The sequence below is a fragment of the Heliconius melpomene genome, chromosome 8, assembly GCF_056956725.1.
Source record: "Heliconius melpomene rosina isolate 202511_hmr_F chromosome 8, ASM5695672v1, whole genome shotgun sequence".
In the NCBI taxonomy this organism is placed as follows: Eukaryota; Metazoa; Arthropoda; class Insecta; order Lepidoptera; family Nymphalidae; genus Heliconius; species Heliconius melpomene.
In genome coordinates this window covers 9,623,579-9,644,821 of record NC_140396.1, presented here as the reverse complement: position 1 = coordinate 9,644,821, position 21,243 = coordinate 9,623,579, and the positions used below count along the sequence as shown (strand labels likewise).

Here is a 21,243-nt window from a genome sequence, read left to right as displayed (position 1 = left end):
CAAAGTAAACAGACAGGCGCGAGTCCGTCACCACTTGTAGTGTCAACACTCGACCACATGTTGTTACGCAAAACGTCTTAAACATTAAAATAGCATATTTTACTTTCGCTATATGACTTTTAAATAATACCTAAAGCTAGTTTTGTATGACTAAAGTAAATATTTTTTTAATATATTCTTTATTTTATCTGTGACTAATTAGATTGTTGTTATGATTTTAGTTTCAAGGTTATTTAAAAATAAACAATTCTCACTCAGACACAATAGATTTAAGAAGCTTTAAACTTTAAATCAATTTGAAGTGATGGCGCAGAGGCCCAAACGTGCGACAACAGACCCGACGATTGTGGGTTCAATTCCTATTGAGGAGAATGAATTATTTTAATTTTCTCTTTAATTGTTCTAGCAATACCATTTAACAAATTATGTCTCGACCGCTTCTTCGTGACGCGTGTGACTGTAAGTGTGACAGGTTATGGATACGATTCCCACTCGAGAAAATAAAATATTTAACATATTCATTTCTTCGCTCTGGTGTCGAGGGAAAGAGTGGCGTAGAGTTCCGCCACTCAACACACAGTGGCTCTAGAATTCGGCGGAAAATGAGGAACTGCGTATCATTAACACTAGGTTCCCTCTGCCTACCCTGCTGTGTGCGGAATACAGCGTGAATATAAAAAGATAACATATAAAAGAAGTAAAATAAATATATAATATAGATCCCTGATATAATCAATCACAGATTCATTACTTCGATAATTTAAAGGTAAAGTATTGTAATTAAAGGTAAATTATTATTATTCAAAGTATAGTTATTTTATTCATGAGTACTACCTAAGGAGAATTCCATTCAAGAACCTACCTACTATAATTAATATGTCAACGTAAGGAATTATAGATAATAATATTATATGAATGTTAATGTTGGAAATATATTATTATTGACTAGTATTTGTATAATTACTGGCTCAGTAGTGTAATGTTTGGTTTTTCGTGTGACGGTTGTGGGTTTAATGATTATTCTCCAGTCGGAGATATATAATTAAAATTATTTTATATATTCTAAACTAGGTTCTCGGATTCCCTCTGCCTACCCTGCTATGTGCAGAATCTATATCCTAAAGCTGTGAAGCTAAAAAAATATTTCTCGGGTCTGGCATGGTCTGGTATCTTATAAAAACTGAACAATATTAACCGAGATTTTTATTTTTTGGTGGAAATCGAACCCCATAACCTGTCGCGCTTACAGTCGCACGCTTGTGCCCCTGTACCTCTATTGGCATTAACGTAAAAAAATTAAAGAACTTTCTTTTCACGCACATGCTGCAAAAAATCTATCTATCCAAGAAGTATACGCCTACAAACCAGATTTGTTCTAAGAATGCAGACTTCAAATGACATCACATCGCTATACTAGTAAACTTTAAACAGAATATGCGATACATTAAAATGTCAGTCAATATTAGTATCTGTTATTTTGTAAAATATTAACGTTTCATTAGATACTAGTTTTACGCTCTTACTCTACTTTAAGGTTATATAAAATACCAACTTCACGCTTTTCTCACATACATAAAAGAATTACCTACCTAGGCTATTTCTACATATTTAGGTAATTAAAATAAATCAAAATCAGCTTCACGCTATATCCCGCACACAGCAGGGTAAGCAGAGGGAACGTAGTGTTAAGACACTTCGTTCCCCACTTTCAGCCGAATTCTGGAGGCATTTCGTGCTGAGTGGCAGAACTCAACGCCGCGCTTTGCCTCAACACCAGAGCGAAGAAATGTAAATATAAACGTAAATAAATATTTGACTTCCTCGAGTGGGATCGAACCCACTACCGGCGCGTTAGTTGCACGTTTTCGACAGCCTCGGTATGTTTTATTCAATTTATTCTTTTGTAAGTCGGTCCATGGAACGCTACGCGATGGCGGCTTTTAAAAATTATCCAAAAAGTAAAAATATCGCAGAAATACAGAATATAATTTAATTTTAGAAAAATCACATTTAAATAAATCACTTTATTGGATTATGTTTCAGAATAAGCGGCCAAAGAATGAGGATTATTTTTTTTAATAGTACTTTGATTAATTAATTACTGTATCTATATTTTTATAAACATCACGCTTTATCTCGCATCGCAGGGTAGACAGAGAGAACGTAGTGTCAGATCACTGAGATCTGCATCCAATGAATTGATTTGAATATAATTCAAAATACGGATAGATTACAAAGAATCTGGTCTATTTTTGCATTTACAAAACTTAAGCAACAATTTTAAAATTTATTTTAATAATAAAAAAATATACCCAGTGGTTCACTTAGAGCAAGTTACGAAACGATTTTGATAGGCCTAATGATTATAAAGTTAAATATGATATCTGTCTCTACATTTCTATCTTCACGCATTATACCACGTTTTTTGGATACACTTCGTGTTCACTTATTGTCGATTTTAGTTATTCCTTAATTTAATTGCAATTGGTTTAATTGTTGTTAAATTGAGTATATATTTTTTAATAATAATAAGCCAGTCTATATTAACCAAAATACGATTTGAGTAATTTCAACTCACTGTTATTTAATTTGATGTTTTGAAAAAAAATGGAAATGTAGTAAATTATTTAAATTATAACTATGATATTACATACCTACATACAAGCATAATATATAATTACATAGTAATATTCTCACTTTTGACATATTTAACTCACTGTTTTATTTTAATAAACTAAGAAAAAACTAGATTAAATAAAAAATAAAGTTAATCCAAGTAGGTACCTACCTACATATGACTTAGCTGCAAATTTATTAAATGCTTTAAAATTTAAAATTTTCCTTATAATTCACAAAACTGATACCGTCGCTTTATTGTTATTGGTATCGTAAAATAATTAAAATATTTAAATTAGTAAAAATATTTTTAACTGTTTCCAACAATAGGTATACCTACTTATATACTTTTGTTCTATGTTTAGTTTGTTTGTAAAAGTGTATTATATCATTGTAGTTTTTTAATGAAAATATTCTAAAACTTTTAAATTTTGTTATTTAAATGAACTCTGACAATATTTGAAAATTTGTTTTGGCTTTTCGAAGTCAAAAGTTTTATTTTGTAGATGTTGATAGAGCAAGTCATATTTTTAAAATTTTCAAATTTAAGTAAAAAAATATTTGTGTTTTAAAATTTTTTCAACTAAGTTTTTGAGAATCCATTGTGAGAATGAAAAAAAAAATATCAGTATTATTCCGAACGTCGCGTCGCGGCACCGCTTTATTCAAATAGCCGACTATTTGAAAATCACTTAAACACTTCACCACCTTTTATTTAAATAAAATGTTAATTTATTTAAAAATATAAATCAATCGCGTAATTAGCTCGCGCGTAATGGTACCTACACGTAGGAGGCAGGCGCGTAGGCCTCGAGAGGCATGACGTCGCTCAGCCCAGCGCCGCGGGAGCGCCGCGCCGGCCGGCACTCATCGCCGGCAATACGAGTATTACAAGTGTAAACGGATCGATGGCACGCAACGCGAAAATAAAAGCGTCCAAGTCCACGCGGAGACCGAGCACATCGTTGACCTCACCCATTGACCGGTGACAACATACCTGCACCAAACGTCAGAGTACATCCTCGCGGTGCTAGTCTACGCGGCGGCGGGGGGTGGCGCCCCCCTATCGATCCACGCACCTGTACGGGGACGGCGGGTTGTTCAGCTCGAGCTTCCGGTACTCCTCGATGGGGGACAGGATGTCGGTGACCGAGAACGGCGTGGAGTGCTGGAGCTGCAGCTGCGAGAGGTTCTGCTGCAGCAGCGCGGACTTGGGCGACAGGCTCATCGCCAGCTCCGCGGCGCTCAGCTCCGGCAGCGCCTCCGCCGGACACGGCGAGTAGCCGCCGCCCTCCGCGGACATCCGACCGGTGCACTCGACGCCACTCGACGGCACTACCTCTAGTGGCTCTAGAGCGAGAGTGACGGCGCCGGGCCGCGCGAGCCGCGCCACGCCCGCCCGCCGGCCCCGCCCGCGCGCGCCCCGCCCCGCGCCTTCCGCGCGCCCCGCCCGCCCGGCGCCGCCCCGCCCCGCCCGCCCCGCGCGCCTCGCCAGTGCGCCACGCCGCGTGGTGGGGGGCGGTCGTGTCGCCTAATTGCCAGCTGCTAATGTTCGACGTGGACGCTCATTGAACGGTTGACAGCTTTGAAAGCTTATTGGTATAATAATATGTATTGTTACTATTGTGTGCTTTGTTCGTAATTGTAAGGTGGAAAGTTCTGACAGGACCTAATTACCTACGCGCGTCCACGCTTACGTCGGGCTCAGTGGCCCTTGTTGTAGGTAGCCGCTAGCTCGTACTAGTTATACTTGTACTGTGATAATACAACCTTATACCTACTAAATACATACAAGTTATACTTGTTTTTAAAAGGAATATAACTTATTGGTTTTGTATTGTATTATGTAAAAAAATATAATAAAGTAATTAGGAGCTCTATCTTGACCAAATTAAATTAATTTAAAACAAATTTTTAAATAATTAATTTCGAATATTAAACGTTCTACACAATAAAAATTAATAAAATCAACATTAACACCTAAATTGTAAAATATTAAGTTGACTTTACAATAAGCTTAGGTATATATCTGTGTTATCAACTAATAACCAATATGACGTTCAATCTTCAATCGTATACCATCCAGTTTATTATTATATTACTTGCTATAACATTGATTGCATTGTTGTAAAAGGTAAACGTTAAAAATTGTTTTTCATTTAACTCTAATTATTAAATTATAAGCTACTTTCCTGCTTACTAATATAACTATTTCCAGTTAAAATCGTACTCTATTGTGTTGCATATTAAATAAAATGTTTCGGCTTGACTCTATGTATTGATATATTTAGATATAAGTTATCATATAGGTATATAATAATTTTACATGATTTTAAATGAAATAATGTTAGGTAACTTTAGGTTTACAAAGGGAACCTAAAGTTAGAGTTAGTGAAACATTGTAGAGACATTGCGTATTGAATGGCGGAACTCACCGCTACGTTTATTCTGGTTACCAGAGGAAATTAAAATAATTCCTTACCCCGAATGGGAATCGAAACCAAAACCGTCGGGCTAAATCAGACGTAATCCCACTGCGCCCCGATGACTTTTATATACTTACTTGTTTTCTTTTTTAATCGAATATCGATAATCGATTTCAGTTAACTGAAATAGAATAAAATAACTGTAATATAAGTAAGTAAATTTATATTTATATATTCTATATCATAGCGCCCTTTCCCCTAAATAGGGGTGATTTACGGTTAAGGCTTCACAACTGATTTCTGGGCCGAGCCCGTCGAAGCCGCCCCCATCCGCGCCGGCTTTCGTACACCTTTCAAATTATTGACATATTTATAGGTGTATTTAAGTTATTTACCTACTTAATATATATTTGTACCTATATTTTTGTTGTTTTATTTTGTATTTGATACGTTGAAGTGCAGTTGCACGACGTCTGACTGTAAACACGACGATTAGAGGTTCAATTTCCATTAAGGAAAATTAGTACGGTGTTTAGTTCCGCCACTCAATAAGCAATGTCTCGAAATTGAGCGTGGAAGTAGTAGTAGTGGTAAGAGTATCTTAACACTAGATTCCGTCTGCTGTTAAATGGAATAAAAATATGTTAAATATATAAACGTAGATTTTTTTTATCGTATCCCGCACATAGCAAGGTAGGCAGAGGGAACCTTGTGTTAAAACACTCTGTTCCCCACAAAATATGAATTTAAATAAATATTTCATCTCCTCGAGTGGGGATCAGACCCACAACCAGTCAATTTAACAGTCATACTTTCTGCCTGTAACTATTATGATTTACTTACATATATTTATATGATAAATATTTAGTAAGTATATCAACCTCAATAAAGTTTTATAATTATGATATTATACCAATATCTTTAAATAAATAAATAGCCACAGCAGAGTTGGCCATGTTTTAATTGCAATTGATAATAAAATATTAAAAATTTATAATTTCAGTGTACCTACCAGCAGTGGCGTAGCTAGGGTATTTGCTGCCCGGTGCGGCTTAGGGGACTTGATGCCCTTTAAAATGGTCTAAGGTCTAAAAAAAAAACAAAATGTCTTTTACTCTCACGTAGATCAAGTGTCAGACACTAAAATGTGACATTGGCTACCTTTAAAAAAACATTAATCGTCGACTTTGATGCCCCTTTCCTTTTGATGCCCGCCCCTAGCTACGTCACTGCCTACCAGCTACCAATTAATGTGATTTAATTAATATTTAATTATTAATTACAAATTGTACCAATTTAATATTAACTCAGCGTTAGTTGACGGTGAACAAATGTATATATCTATATATATAAAATCGAAAGGTCACTCACTCATCACGAAATCTCTGAAACTACATGTGCTAGGAATCTGAAATTTTGCATAGGAGTTACTTATAGGACATAGGCGCTCACTAAGACGGGAATTTGCAATATTCGACTTCTAAGGGGTTGTTTTTGGGGTTGAAAGTTTGTATGAAACTTCGTTACGAATGACATTTGTCTTTGTCATTCGTTACTAAATGCTAGGAGTCTCAAATTTTGCATAGACGTCACGTAGCTATGGAGACAGAAATTAATAATAACATAGTTCACGCGGGTGAAACCGCGAGCGGGCCGCTAGTACCTAATATAGAATATTGTAGAGAACTGTGCCTAACAGATATAATCCTATTGTACTTTTTATATAACAAATTTTGTGTGTAATGTGTAGACGCAAGGAAAACTAAAAATGTTAATATGTTACAATAAATATTTTAAATATAATTAAACGTAGGTACAGATTTTTATAAATATAAATAAAATAAATATTATTTATATTAAAATACATAATTTAAAACATTTGTAGAGTCCGTGTATGACAGGCTACTCGCTAAGTACCTATCTAATAAGAAATTCATTCGCTTTCGCATATTGTTTATTCTGATTAATAAAAAAATTGCTAAATAAAATGTTGTTTTATTTATTTCAAATTGAAATAATTGTTATAATTATGTCGATTTAATGAATTAAGAGACATTAACTATACTTACTTAGTTAAACAAAATTGTCACTGCAAATACTTAATATCTATCCTTCCATAGACAGATTGTGTTTGTTTTATCAGCTTCAAGCTGTATCCCGCAGATAGCAGGGTTAACAAAGGGAACCTAATAGGTACTAGCCTAATAGGTACCGCCGAATTCTAGAGGCATTGTGTAAAGAGTGGCGGAACTAGTCTACGTTGCGCTTTGCTTCGGTACCTCGATACAGAAAATAATAAATATATTTTTTAAGTATTTTATTTTATTTTTCCTCAAGTAGGAATTGAACCCACCACCTGCCCCGTTAACAGCCACACGCTTAAGTCCCTGCGCACGACTGGCCATGATCAGATTAGATTTTTTTACGTATTAGTCCTGATAAGTTGTATTTGAGGATTAACTAATCGAAAAAATATTTATTATTCAATATACCTATTCATGCACCTTTCGCAATTAAAAGGTTATACAAAGTGATTCTGGAGTATCTTCAATTTCCGCTCTTTTTGAACAATTTTATATAGGGTGCACATAGCAGGGTAGGCAGAAGGAACCTAGTGTTAAGACACTCTGTTCCCCCCTCTAAACGCATTGTATGTTGAGTGGCGGAACTAAACGCCGCGCTTTGCCTCGACACCAGAGCGAAGAAATAGAAATATATATTTAAATAAATATTTAATTTCCTCGAGTGGGGATCGACCATCGAACCCACAACTAGTCGCGCTTACAGTCACAATTTGTGCCTCTGCGCCACGACTGGCCTCCGATAAAAATATTTCTATGAAATAAGACATTTTTTAATATTTTATAGTAAGTTTTGGTCACAGTTAGGAACCTAAGTTTATCTTTCCGGTTAAAATATTTTAATTTTATCATCGTCATGATAATGATTCAATATTTATAAGAAAAAAAAAATATAAATTCGCCTTTATACAGGTTTTTATTTTTTTATTATAAAAAAATATGTTACTGGGAAATATATTAAAAACATGTTACTGGAAAATATAACTATAAAATAATATATTCACATTACATGCTTATTTCGTCCATTTTTTTTATTTGATTAGAATTTTTTTTAAGTACTGTAGCGACACCTCTTGATCAGTAGATAATATAAATAAATCAACTACTTCCAATTGGAAAATAAAACAATTTTTCCATGAGCGACATCTGTGCTACGTTTTTTGAAACAAATAAAAATTAAGTATATGCTCCTCTTGTCATTAGGCACTTCATTAAAATAAATAAATGAGAAAGTAAAATAGTACGTAATTATTTTTATGTTTAAAAGTATGAAATATAATTATTGTCGATAGTTCTATAAAATTATAATAAAGTTAAATATACTATGACATTAGCATAAAATTATTCATTGGGCAAACCTACCGGGAGCTGGCCACATTCTCGCTGTCTCCGATTCAGCAAGTATGTAAATGTCATTTTTATATATAATTTATAAGATTTTTGCATTAACGGTCGCAAACGTTTATAATTTAAAACCGTGCTATTCAATTAAGTTATACGTACTTCGTTTACGTTCATTCAAGATGTATTTATTGGGCTGTCATAACCTCGTCGTACGCATCACGTAACGTCTCGAGGCTCCGATGGTTAGGAAGACGATGGTGCTGAGTACGGAGTGGGCGCAAGTAGAAGTGGTTGAACTCACAAATGACGGGAACGGACTAGGATTCAATTTAGTTGGTGGCAGAAGCACGGGCGTGGTGATAAAGTACGTGTTGCCGGGTGGAATCGCCGACAAGGATGGGCGACTGCAGAGCGGGGATCACGTGCTGCAAGTAGGGTCGGTCAACCTTCGAGGATTCACGTCTGAGCAGGTGGCAGCTGTACTGCGACAAGCGGGGCCTACGGTACGATTGCTGGTGGCGAGACCAGCGGACCCGGCCGCCGCCCTCCGCGGTCCTATCCCTGGCACGGCTCTAGTGCCAACCAAGCTGCTCGCCGATCCAGAACTACTCGACCGCCACCTCATTGAGGCAGGATATGGTGCTGTTTATGACTTATCTCAGTGCTATAGTGAATATATTAATGGACAAAATGGTGATATTGAAAACTTAGTGGCAGCTGTCAGTGTTATTGGTGAAAATCCCCAGCAGATTCCCGATCATCCAATCATAGCCGACTCAGTATCTCCCACTATAACAATTACTGTACCTGTTGAAATACCTGCTTTACCAGAAGTAGAGATAGTGCATGTAGATTTAAATAAAAATGTGTATGGATTAGGTATTACTGTGGCAGGATATGTTTGCGAGAAGGAAGAATTATCAGGCATATTTGTTAAGAGTATTATAGAAGGCAGCAGTGCCGAGCAGAGTGGAAAAATTAAGATTAATGATAGAATAATTGAAGTAGATGGTGTATCTTTGGCTGACAAAAGCAATCCTCAAGCTGTAGAAATTCTAAGAAATACTGGTATATCAGTACATTTAGTTTTAGAAAGATATTTAAGAGGCCCTAAGTTTGAGCACCTGCAGCTGGCTATATTTAATGAAGACAGACCATCATCACCCTCCCCATCAGCAACTACCTTAACATGGTTCCCAGTGCCTTCCCAAGCTGACAACAGTACTGTAGAAATTGAACCCGAGCCTGAATCTAATACAACTATAGACTCAAGTGTATTAGAAGTAGGGGAAAATGAAGTAAATGAACCTACTCAAGAAGAATTAGACAAGAGGTTTGATGCAATATTAGCTATAAATGAAGAAGAAATAAGAAAGAAATGGGAATCTGAAATAGGGTCAGAAAATGAAATAATAGTAGCTGAAGTTCACAAGCTTTCAGGTTTAGGAATAAGTTTAGAAGGTACCGTTGATGTCGAAGGAGGACAGGAAGTCAGGCCACATCATTATATCAGGTCTGTTCTGCCCGAAGGTCCAGTAGGGCAGCAGGGTACTCTGACTGCTGGAGATGAGTTACTAGAAGTGAATGAATATAGATTACATGGTTTGACTCATACAGAAGTTGTCAATATTTTGAAACAGCTACCAAATCGTGTACGCTTAGTGTGTGCGAGAAGCAGTACAGAAGGTGGGCCGAGACCTGTTATAAACTTGGCACAAGATAGAGAAGGCTTTGAAGCTCGAAAAATTATATCAGGCAGTCTTAATAACCTAACTACTTTAGTAAAAGCTCAATCAGATACATCAATAAACACTTCAAGCACAGCAACATTGACCAATCAGTCTGGCCACTCTAAAAAGTCTAAATCTTTAGAGTGTGTATCTGGTTTAGCCATGTGGCAAAGCAAAGAGGATATAGTGGAACTACTCAAAGCTGACCAGGGTCTTGGTTTCTCAATACTTGATTACCAAGACCCTATAGATCCTAATGGTACTGTTATAGTGGTGAGGAGCTTGGTACCAGGAGGTGTAGCTGAGAAGAATGGTGAAATATCACCTGGAGACAAAATTGTGTCAGTTAATGGAGCTGTCATTAAAAATGCAACGTTAGACCAAGCAGTTCAAGCATTAAAAGGAGCACCTCGAGGAATAGTCAAGTTAGGCATAGCTCGGCCTTTATCATCAAATGAAAATTCTAAATCAAAGAGCACTACGACACTTAATACTAAAGCGAGATAATCTTTAATGTTACTAATCCACTGTGTTACAACTAGTCAAGTTAAAACCATATCCATATTAGTATAGCAACTAGACATAGCTTAGAAGCAAAATAGAAATAATATTTGACTTTACACACAATTAGGGGACCTGAGGGTTCCCCGAGGGAAATTACATTCTTGTAATATAAATCAGCATTAAATATGATACATATAAAATAAAGGGAAGCTCAATAATATAAAACAATAAACTAACGCTTTATTAGTTATATATGTATTTAGGTCACAGTCTTTGAATCACACTATTTTACACACATTGTGGATCACAATCATTCTCTTCTCTTTCTTATACATATCATTTCTCCTATTGGAGTTGAATACTTGTTTAAAGAAACAATAATCATTTTAATAAAACAAGTCCATTAAAATATGACTAATCTGACATTACATAATATGAGAGGATTGTATATTTACTACATTTCATTAAAAGAAAAAAATATTTTACCCTAATTATTTAGAGATGTTTCTTTATTATTGTAACATGTCTCAATATTAACTAATTTACATAGTTTTCAAATAATCCTCAATTTAAATATGTTGTTATGCAACTTTTATACCTTATATACCTGGCTTAGAAACCTTTTCTTCCATGTTTCTATAAGAATTATATTTGATGGATGATTATTGATGATGATGATTATTGAAATCCTATATAGTGATGTTATACTGTTGTTTTACGCATTTGAAATATTGGAAGAAACACTAAACAACATTTCTGTGTACAGCTGTAGAATAAATTAAAACTTCAAAATATGAATCACCAAACCACTTACACTAAAAGAATCATATTAACACAATTTTATTAATCACCTTAGACTTAGATTTAGAATTTAACACGAATCTCATAGATTTTAACTTAAGGGAGCAATTAAAACTATCATAAATGTATTTTTAACATTTTTAAAGTGTTATTCCACACTAAAGATAGAAAGATATTGAAAGAAACATATAAAAAATTGAATGTACTGGAATTTTGCCAGTGCCTCTTGAAAACACTGACTGTCACCAAGAGGCACTGATTCCTATTACATTCGTTTTTTTATGTTTGCAAAGTATTATAAATGTATGTAAATATTCAAAATTATATCTATGTAACATTTACTATGAAAAACCATTGGTTGAACATTATTTAGACAAATTGAGGGTATTCTCAATTTTTTATAGAATACCTAGTACCTGAATATGCTTATTAAATAAAAAAAATAGATAATTTCGTTATTGCAGATTTATTATTATATGTATGTATACTCACAACGCTAAAAAAATTATAAATTATTAAGAAAAATTAAATAATTTAATAAAATACCCAATTGGTTTTGCTTTAATTGCTTTCATTGCTATGGAGTGTTTGTATTTTTTTCTACAGTATTATTTTTATGTACTTTTTAAAAAAGGAATTAATTGTTTAATGTTTTCACAAACACTAATTATTCAGAATTTTTTTTAACCAGGTTGTGATACAATTGTAATACAGAGTTACCTACATAATATTTTTTTCCGTCTCTTGAGTCTTGCTACACATGTGATATTTTTATTTACAAATCTTAAATTTATCCATATTATTTATTTGACATCTATTTTATTTTATCTATAGCTATTGAAATGGTCAATTTTATAAATTGAATAAAATTATGTTTACTTGTATACCTACATATGCACTTATTGCACCATTAGATAAGGAATTAACTGATCCAAACTTTTTAATTTTCCTGGAAAATCATTATTTAATCTTAAAATGAGTTTTATTGTCACTATAATATTATAACCAGAAGTAAGACAAACTTTGAGTTAGGTTATTTTTAATCTAAGGGTGCATTAAAATGTGCATAAGTTGGTTAAACTTCTTTGAATTAGACATTCATTGTAACAACTACATATTAATAAGAAAGAATACTCACTAGAATCAACAATAGTTTTGTTTGTATAAGTAAATAAATTATGTTTAGTAAGAATTTATCTCATTTTTTATATTGATTTAGTTTTAACGACTAACCACCATTTTATAAAATCATTTCATTCTCTATGAATGTGAAAAAGTATTTTATTAATTAATTCACTGGTTTAGTGCCTTTATGATATGGCTTAATCTCTTTAACATTATATATGTATATTAGGTATTTATGTATTTATTTTGACTGAAATTGTATTTTATATAATGTCGTGGCCGTCTTTAATTTAGGTTATCTGAAGTTTTGCGCATATTTCACTCAAGAAGAAATTGATCAAAAGTAAGAAAAAAATCCTTGTTGATTGTACTGTTAATTGCTATAACAACTTCCATGGCGGGTACTTACCAAGCCACACAATATTTCGTATAAAACTTTACTGTTATAAAAAAAATTCAAAGCCTAAAATTACCAAGTCTTTTTTATAATCTAACAGTTTTTTTTATAAAATTTTTTTTTTTTTTCAAAGAAATATTTTTTTTTATAACTAAATTGACTTTTAGCGAAAGAGTTATTGCTTTCATAATCAATAAAATAGAAATAAAGAAATAACCTAAATAGTAATATTATTTTGCCAATAATAAAATTATATTTTTTTATATAGATTATCCTTAATTTCTTAGCATAGACATAGGGTTTTCCATAGATTATGTAAATGCTTTAAATCTTCCTCCACCCGACTGAAAATGAAGCTATAACCAGAAATATGTGAGTATACGTTCAGTATCGTTATGTTGCCTTCCTGTTCCTATACGACGTGATTGAGGGTTCGATTCTTGCCGCTAGTTACTTTATTAGACATATTTTAAAATAAAACTAAGTGCACCTGTATGTAACTGTAAAATACACTTTCATACTCTATCAATGTATTCTCACATATTTCATATGTTTTTAAAATTACAAATAGTTTTCAGTACTTAGTTAGCACTGTAAACGACGAGATTAGCCATACACTTTAAAATAAAGTTATTAAAAACTATAAAATAATTGTTTTCTTTCCTGATATCTAGTTTTTATTCAACAATTATAAAACTTAAAATTTAGAAAATAATCGAGTGAAAATCACTTTTTAAATAATTCTGCATAGTCTAATTGCTTTATCTGTTCAGAGTTGTATACGCAATTAGCAATGAAGAAGAAAAAAGAATAAAGAATGTTAATTCTTAATATAAAAAAGATCCTTCAGTAATATGGCACAAGTTTTTTTTGGACTGACATTGGGTAAAGGGGAGAAATCACGAGCTTTTTAAGAGAATTAAATTTTAAATCCGTACTATTTATCGTTGTTTATGCAACATTAATATGCAGAACCTTTACTGTCTTATTGTTATATACAGGCTGGAAGCGTCTGCGCTCCTTCTACAGGAACAGCATATAGGGTAAAATATTTCAAACCCATACCGTTTTTCGTGTGACGCATATACGAATAGACGATACCAATAATGTAAAAGTATATTATATATATACCATTATTTTGATATTATGTCTGTACAGCATGTGGGTGCCCAACATTCCTGTCACTCTGCTGACGGGCGTGGCGGCCGGAGCCGGAATACTGTGTATTATAAAGTAAGTTCTAACTTATAGTATTATAATTTGTAAGTTTTACTTATTTACTTTGCTATTTCGATTTTAGCTGCACATTGTATCTCGCACATAGTAGGGGAACCTGGGAACCGTTCTCATTAAGACGCTTCTGATCCCCACTTTTTGACGAATTCTAAAGGTAAACTCAATGGAGCAGTATGTTTTCACAGGCATTTGGCTCATAACATATTTATACGTTTCCAAAAGTCCTGTGTTATCAGTTATATTTAATTTTTTATGTCAAATTTCTAAAATTATAGTTAAGGGTGTGAATTATTATTGTCAACATTCAATACACAATACCTCCAGAATTCGGCGGAAAGTAGAAAACTTAACACTAGGTTCCCTCTGCCTACCCTGGTGTGTGCGGGATATAGCGTGAAGCTGGTTGACTTTATTTTTTATTTAAATAACACATTCTACCTTCGTTAATTTTAAAGGGACATGAATGGAGGAGTAGCCTTCGATAAACATGCTTCAGCTGAAGGCAAGACTGTCATAGTGACGGGCGCTACCAGCGGCATCGGCAAGGAGGCCGTCTGGGAGTTTGCGAAGAGAGGAGCTAAGGTATTTGTTGATCATATAAAAATATCATATGATGATGTGATTATAGTTATATAAAAATGCTATATAATATACGTTGTAGTGTTGTGAACCGGCGAGAAGGTCGGACAAGTCGAGATTAAAGAAATAACATGTAAAAATAATGCACAAGTATCTTTTTTAGCTAAACGATGTGTTTCGCGTGTAACAGGGTAGGCAGGGGACCTGGGACCAGGAGGCACAAGCGTGCGTTGTGGATTGCGTTCCCTAAAAAAATTCTCACTCTGGTGACGAGATATAACCCGTCGATAAGTTCCACTAGGTACCCAGCGTTAAGCGGTTTCCCGTTTCCCTTTGCCTACTGCTATTTATGGGGGATACTGCGTGAAGCTAAAAAAAACACGAGGTACGCTCTGCCTACTATATCTATTGAAGAGGAGTATTCGAATGATTCATAAATCTAAAAAAATAATACTACTATTTCCTAATGCCATTTTATCCAGGTGTTCATGGCATGTCGTAACATGCCGAGGTGTGAGGAAGTCCGTCGCGACATCGTGTTGGAGACAAACAATAAATATATTTACTGTAGACCTTGTGACCTCGCGAGTGCAGCGTCTATACGAGCTTTTGTTGCCAGGTGATTAGAAATAGATAATGGGAGCTTAAAATTTATATTTTAGTTATAAAAAAATTTTTTTTTTTCGTTGAAAAGTGGGAAACTGAAGTGTCTTAATGGGAACGTAGCACTTGCTTTCAAGGATCCCAGAGGAATACCCTGCATACCCTGCTATGTGAAAAAAGAAAACAAATTGTTTAAAAAATTAAAAAGATTTATTTGATATCTGTTAATTATTAACATATCATATTATTAACGTCGTTTAAGTAAATATCCGATGTCTTTTTTTGATATCGATTAATAGACGAAGTTAAATATTTATAAAAAAATCATTTTCTTACTCTTCTTATACTATTTAATCGATAAGTTTAATAAAACTAAAGTAATTTGGAAAAGGATGAAAGCGGAAGAGCCCCATGTCGACATATTAGTAAATAACGCAGGAGTCATGGAAACTCCCAAAGGGGTAACGAAGGAGGGGTTCGAAACGCAACTCGGCGTCAACCACTTTGGACACTTCTTATTAACTCAGTTACTTTTGGATACTATAAAGGTATTTCAATTATATTTTTATAATTTACAATAATATTTTTTTTACCACTCGAAGGAATTAGTTAGCTATTTTCACTTAGTCGCTCTAGTACGGCAAACCATGGCGTCAAGTTTCGCCAATCAACACAAAATGTCTCAAAAACTCGGCGGAAAGTTAAAAACGAAGTGTCTTAGTAAATAGAATGGGAACCTAATATTCCCTCTGCCTATCAACAGAATACAGTATGAGGATAAAAAATCTGAATATTAAAATAATAAATAATTCATTCCCCGGGTCGGAATCGAACTCACAACCACATGCTTATGACCCTGAGCCACGACAGGCCTCATTATAATATAATTATTATTAATAGGATATGACTGATTAATGACCCTCGTTATACAATTTCCACTATTTTCAAGCAATCTACGCCGAGCAGAATAGTGGTGGTGACGTGCAGTGCTCATCAAAAAGGCGAAATTAATAAGGAAGACCTAAATTTAACTCAAAAATACGATCCAGTAGCCGCGTACAACCAGAGCAAGTTAGCGAATGTGCTTTTTGCGAGAGAACTAGGGAGGCAAATGTTGGGTGAGATATCTTTTTTAATATTTTTAGAATAAAAAACACATCAATATTATTTAATATTTTCATTTAATTCGCGACGTTGACTTCTGTACTCAACACGCAATCCCTCCAGAATTCGTAAAAGGTTTCAGCGAAGTGTCTTAACACTAGGCTCCCTCTGCCTACTCTTCTATTTAGATGCAAGATACACCGTGAAGCTAAAAGAAAATTAACTATATGCTATACATCATGTTATGTGTTTTACCCACTCTACTTACGGCCAGAGTTACCTCAGATACTTATTAAGGTGTCATAACAACAACTGTTACTTATTTCCATTAAACTGCGAAGGCGAAGCCTTACGTAAAAGTTCGTGTAATATATTCCTCCGAATAAAATTTAATTAAACGTTACGTAAAGTACACTTTTACATAAGATTTACTGTGCCATGATTGTTTTTTGTATCATAAAACGAAAAACGTATTCATTGAAATATATAAACGCCTGTAGTAAACACAAAAAATAATCCCCCAGACAAAGGTGTAGCAGTGACAGCGGTGGACCCAGGGTTCACGGACACCAACATAACGAGGAACCTCGCTATGATGAAGAGCATCACGCGCTTCTTCGTGTACCCAATCTTCTGGCCTGTCATGAAGAGGGCCAGGACCGGGGCACAGGTGAGCCCTACTAATATTATAAATGTAAAAATTTGTGAGAATGGATGTTTGTTTCACTCTTAACATTTTTTACAAAACAAAGTCATTTTAACAAAATTTATGTGATTTTGTATCGGGCAATGCCGCGTTTGGGTCGCTAGTTTTTTATATTTTCATCTATACGTTTAATATCTAGAATATTCCGTCTTCCATTTCTAAAAGCATTATGATAGTACAGACAGCATTATTATTATTTGTTTTTGGTGCTTATTCACTTAATAAAGTAAATATAATATTTTATTTTACAGGTTATCCTGCACGCTGCTCTTGACCCGGAATTGGAACAAAGCGCTGGAGATTACTATGTGTAAGTATTATAAGGTATAGGGGAGTACTTATAAATCACATCTATTATAAATTATATTTTGAAACAGAAGGGAAATAAAAACACACCGATGAATCAAAACTTCTTATATTTCGTTATAAGCTTTGACAGAGATTCGGCTTACAAGCGTACACGATACAAAATCAACTCCAAATGCGTTACACAGCTAATTTATACACTTCTTCCCACTCTTCGGACAATGAAACGTTAACTGTCAATGTCAACATAGGCTGGCTCGGCTCTATGGCGGGCATGACCGGCTGGCTGGCATGGCAACTGTCAATGTCGGCATAGGCTGGCTCGGCTCTATGACGGGCATGACTGGCTGGCTGGCATGGCTGTGGCTGACATACTCGGCTTAACGTTACAATCGGCCATCCTGTAACAATTGCTCCCGCAATGGGAACACAATAATATGGTTAACTTTCAAGTAAATTGATTAGATCTTCTGTGTCTAATTGGTCATCAGAACTGCTGGCACTGTCAGATATAGAAGCTACACTGCGGTATGGCCTTATAGAATCGGCGGACACTAACCCTACGAAATGTTTATACCCTCTTAACCCCTTGATACTTCTAATCCCATATCTGTTATTACCAACAACTCTAGTCACGATATAGGGCCCTAAATAGATGTCGTCCAACTTTTAATTAACCCTAGGAGCGCTACTAATAGGAGCTTGCTTCCAGAGAACTAAGTCACCCTTTCGGTAAACATTACAATTTTTACGACGTTTATCAAAGTTACGCTTCATACTCGCACTAGCGTTTACTATACGTTGTCTTGCTTTAGTTCGCCTAACCTGAATCGGCTTTTCCACCCTAACCGAGACCGATACGTCGTACCTGGATTTACCACTGGTAGTGTTTCAAACTCATAACTATGATATATATTTTCCTCGGGAGAGGTTACACGGCTAAAATACATAATGGGATGTAACGAGTTATCAAATTGTTTTTGTAATAATATGCCTGCTATTCAAACTTTACACGCGTCTGTATGTATTTCTGTATGAAGTGAGAGATCATAAAGTGCTAATACAGGCTTAGAACACAAATTTTTAATTTTTCCAAACTACTAGATTGCTCTGTATTCCATACTCAGGACATATTTTTTTGTAAGATCCGTTAACGGGCGGGCTATTTGTGCAAATTTATAAATAAATTTCCGAAAATAACTGCAAAGACCTATAAATTGCCATATTTCGTGAACGGTTTAGGCACCGGAAACCGAAAAACTGCGGTTAATGATTTTTGACTCGGATGGTTTGACTCCATCCTCAGAAATTTCATATCCTAATCACTTTGTCTTGTAAAAATGCACATTTCTTTTTTTTTTTATTTAATTTAAGATTTTTCGCTCGAAACTTAGATGAAACAATTTCCAATATTTTTAATCCAGATTTAATGTCAACCGAGGTTAGTAAAATATCATCTAAAAATGCTAAAATTTCATTTGCGGAACTGACACTGAGATAACATTCTGAATTGAGTTAACAATTTTATTAATTAAACGCATGAAAACGGATGGTGAATTGGCTAAACCAAAAGGAACTCTTAAATACTAAAATTGTCCCTCTTGGCAAATAAAAGCTGTTTTATAAGCGTCTTAAATAAGTGCTAGCTTAGATATGTGATCCTCAATATTAGGTAACGGATATTTATCTTTTATTGTTACAGCATTGAGCGCACGATAATCTATACATAACCTACCATCACCATTCTTTTTTTCATTTCATTAACACTACCGGGGAAGCATAATTAGATTCGAATTCTTTAATAATATCTACGCCTAATAACTCTAACTTTAGATTTTACCATTTTGCGTTCACCAAGGGAATACCTATACGGTTGACGATATATAGGCTGATCATGATTAAGTCTTATTTTCATTTGTATTAATTTAGTACAGCCGAGATCTTTAATACTACTTGGAAAACTATCTCGGTATTGAAATAAAATATTTAATAAATTATGACATTGGTTATCATTTACATTCCCTATTTTTATATCGTTTAATAATACGCCGCCTATACAAGTATTGCTATCACTACTATCAAAAATATTTAACATATTTATTGATTTAACCCTATCTGACAAACTGGACACTTTACACAAACTAGGCATGTGAGATAAAATAGGCAAACTAGAAAATAATAGCATGGCTTTGCAACTAACCTGGCTGGCTGTAGTAGGCTCCTCATGCCGTTCTGCTCGGGTCAGAACTTGTCCAGCTTCCCACACAATGTCCTTGTCACCGTTGTTCATGACTTTCATGTAACCCTGGCTTCCTCGGAGTAAAGTGGCGGGTAATGAATAACACACGCCTTGCAAATCATGATGACGTGCGGCCGTGCAGACATTTACATTCTCGTCATTTCCAGGGACAAGAATTTTTATAATTGAAATTCCGGGTGACAATGTCTCTTGGCATGATGTCAACACTTTAAACCTCTGATGATCTTCCTCGACATTAATTCCAGTTGTGAAGTCAGGATCTTGTCTGTGTAGTGTAGCTGTACCGTTGCTTACAATAAGCGACATATTATCAGAGTTAATCACTGGCTGTCCGATCAATAGGTCGATGTCTCCCATCTCAACATAGACAGACAGAGATTCGGCTTACAAGCGTACACGATACAAAATCAACTCCAAATGCGTTACACAGCTAATTTATACACTTCTTCCCACTCTTCGGACAATGAAACGTTAACTGTCAATGTCAACATAGGCTGGCTCGGCTCTATGGCGGGCATGACCGGCTGGCTGGCATGGCAACTGTCAATGTCGGCATAGGCTGGCTCGGCTCTATGACGGGCATGACTGGCTGGCTGGCATGGCTGTGGCTGACATACTCGGCTTAACGTTACAATTTTTAAAAGAGCGATTGTTAAGTCTCTTGCCGGCTCTTCTTATATAATAGCCTAATAAAGAATAAAGGATATTTTGATTTGACCGGCCGTGTAGTGTATATGTGTCCATTTTATTAAAACAATTTTCTATTTCAGTTACATTATATTATGTAAAAACATAAATAAATGATAATATTATTTTTAGGGACATGCAAAAGTCTCAACCCTCTGAAACAGCTCAAGATTACGAACTAGCGCAGTGGCTGTGGAAAGTCAGCGAGAAGTGGACCAAAGTGGACGAGCATAAAGCTGAACTGGCCAAAGCAAAGGCTGCTTAACACTTAGTTTTTGGAATAATGTGTATTAACTTCAAGATTATTGCATGGGTTGTGCCACAATTAAAAATAAATTGTGCAATAAATGAAGTAAAATAGAGCGTGAGCCATTTTACTTTATATATATTTGTTATATGCAATAATAAGTTAATGTAAGCTAAATGCTTTAATATTCTTTTGTTTCACTTTGTTTGTAAGGTTTGAAGGTTCTTTATAAGAATATAAATATAGTGTGTAGTAAAAATGAATGTGTGCTTGTTGTTTTGCATTTAGTATGGCTTAGTTTAGCGTTATTGTTAATAAAAATGTAACATTATTTTGTGTTTTTATTCACAAACGTAAAAAAAGAAATTGAATAAGAAATAATTAAAAATCTAATCTTAAACGACTGTATGGGTGTCCATCATTGCAATATTTTAAGTTAAGGCCGCTTTTTAGTTTTATACCGGAAACGGAGAAATCCGTTTTATTCCTCT

General features: G+C 34.7%; 2 protein-coding genes and 1 pseudogene across 5 annotated transcripts in view; 2 read left to right on the top strand and 1 right to left on the bottom strand.

Moving 5' to 3' along the window:
• The window catches only part of LOC146537056 (homeobox protein Nkx-2.4-like), a 36,702-nt gene extending 32,720 nt beyond the window's left edge, over positions 1-3,982 (bottom strand). The window contains exon 1 of one of the 2 annotated variants that reach the window (XM_085189572.1): positions 3,696-3,982. In XM_085189572.1, coding sequence (XP_085045698.1) covers positions 3,696-3,919 — 224 coding nt within the window. In that variant the 5' untranslated portion in view covers positions 3,920-3,982. Of the gene's footprint in view, positions 1-3,402; positions 3,581-3,695 lie in introns of those variants that run through there. The other variant, XM_085189573.1, reaches the window with a different exon arrangement.
• A 180-nt stretch (positions 3,983-4,162) lies between these two features.
• Positions 4,163-21,083, top strand: LOC146537054 (retinol dehydrogenase 13-like). 2 transcript variants are annotated; one of them, XM_085189571.1, is made up of 9 exons: positions 4,163-4,215; positions 14,183-14,257; positions 14,716-14,842; positions 15,322-15,458; positions 15,834-15,990; positions 16,392-16,560; positions 17,071-17,216; positions 17,504-17,562; positions 20,638-21,083. In XM_085189571.1, the coding sequence occupies exons 2-9, from the start codon at positions 14,184-14,186 to the stop codon at positions 20,768-20,770; spliced, it is 1,002 nt and encodes a 333-aa protein (XP_085045697.1). In that variant the 5' UTR covers positions 4,163-4,215; position 14,183; the 3' UTR covers positions 20,771-21,083. The 2 variants fall into 2 exon arrangements, with proteins under 2 accessions (XP_085045697.1, XP_085045696.1); XM_085189570.1 differs by lacking the exon at positions 4,163-4,215 and adding an exon at positions 8,364-8,524.
• On the top strand, positions 8,531-13,672 carry LOC146537055 (patj homolog pseudogene; annotated as a pseudogene). Its single transcript, XR_014878219.1, has one exon. The product of XR_014878219.1 is annotated as a patj homolog pseudogene (transcript).
• Positions 21,084-21,243: the final 160 nt, after the last annotated feature.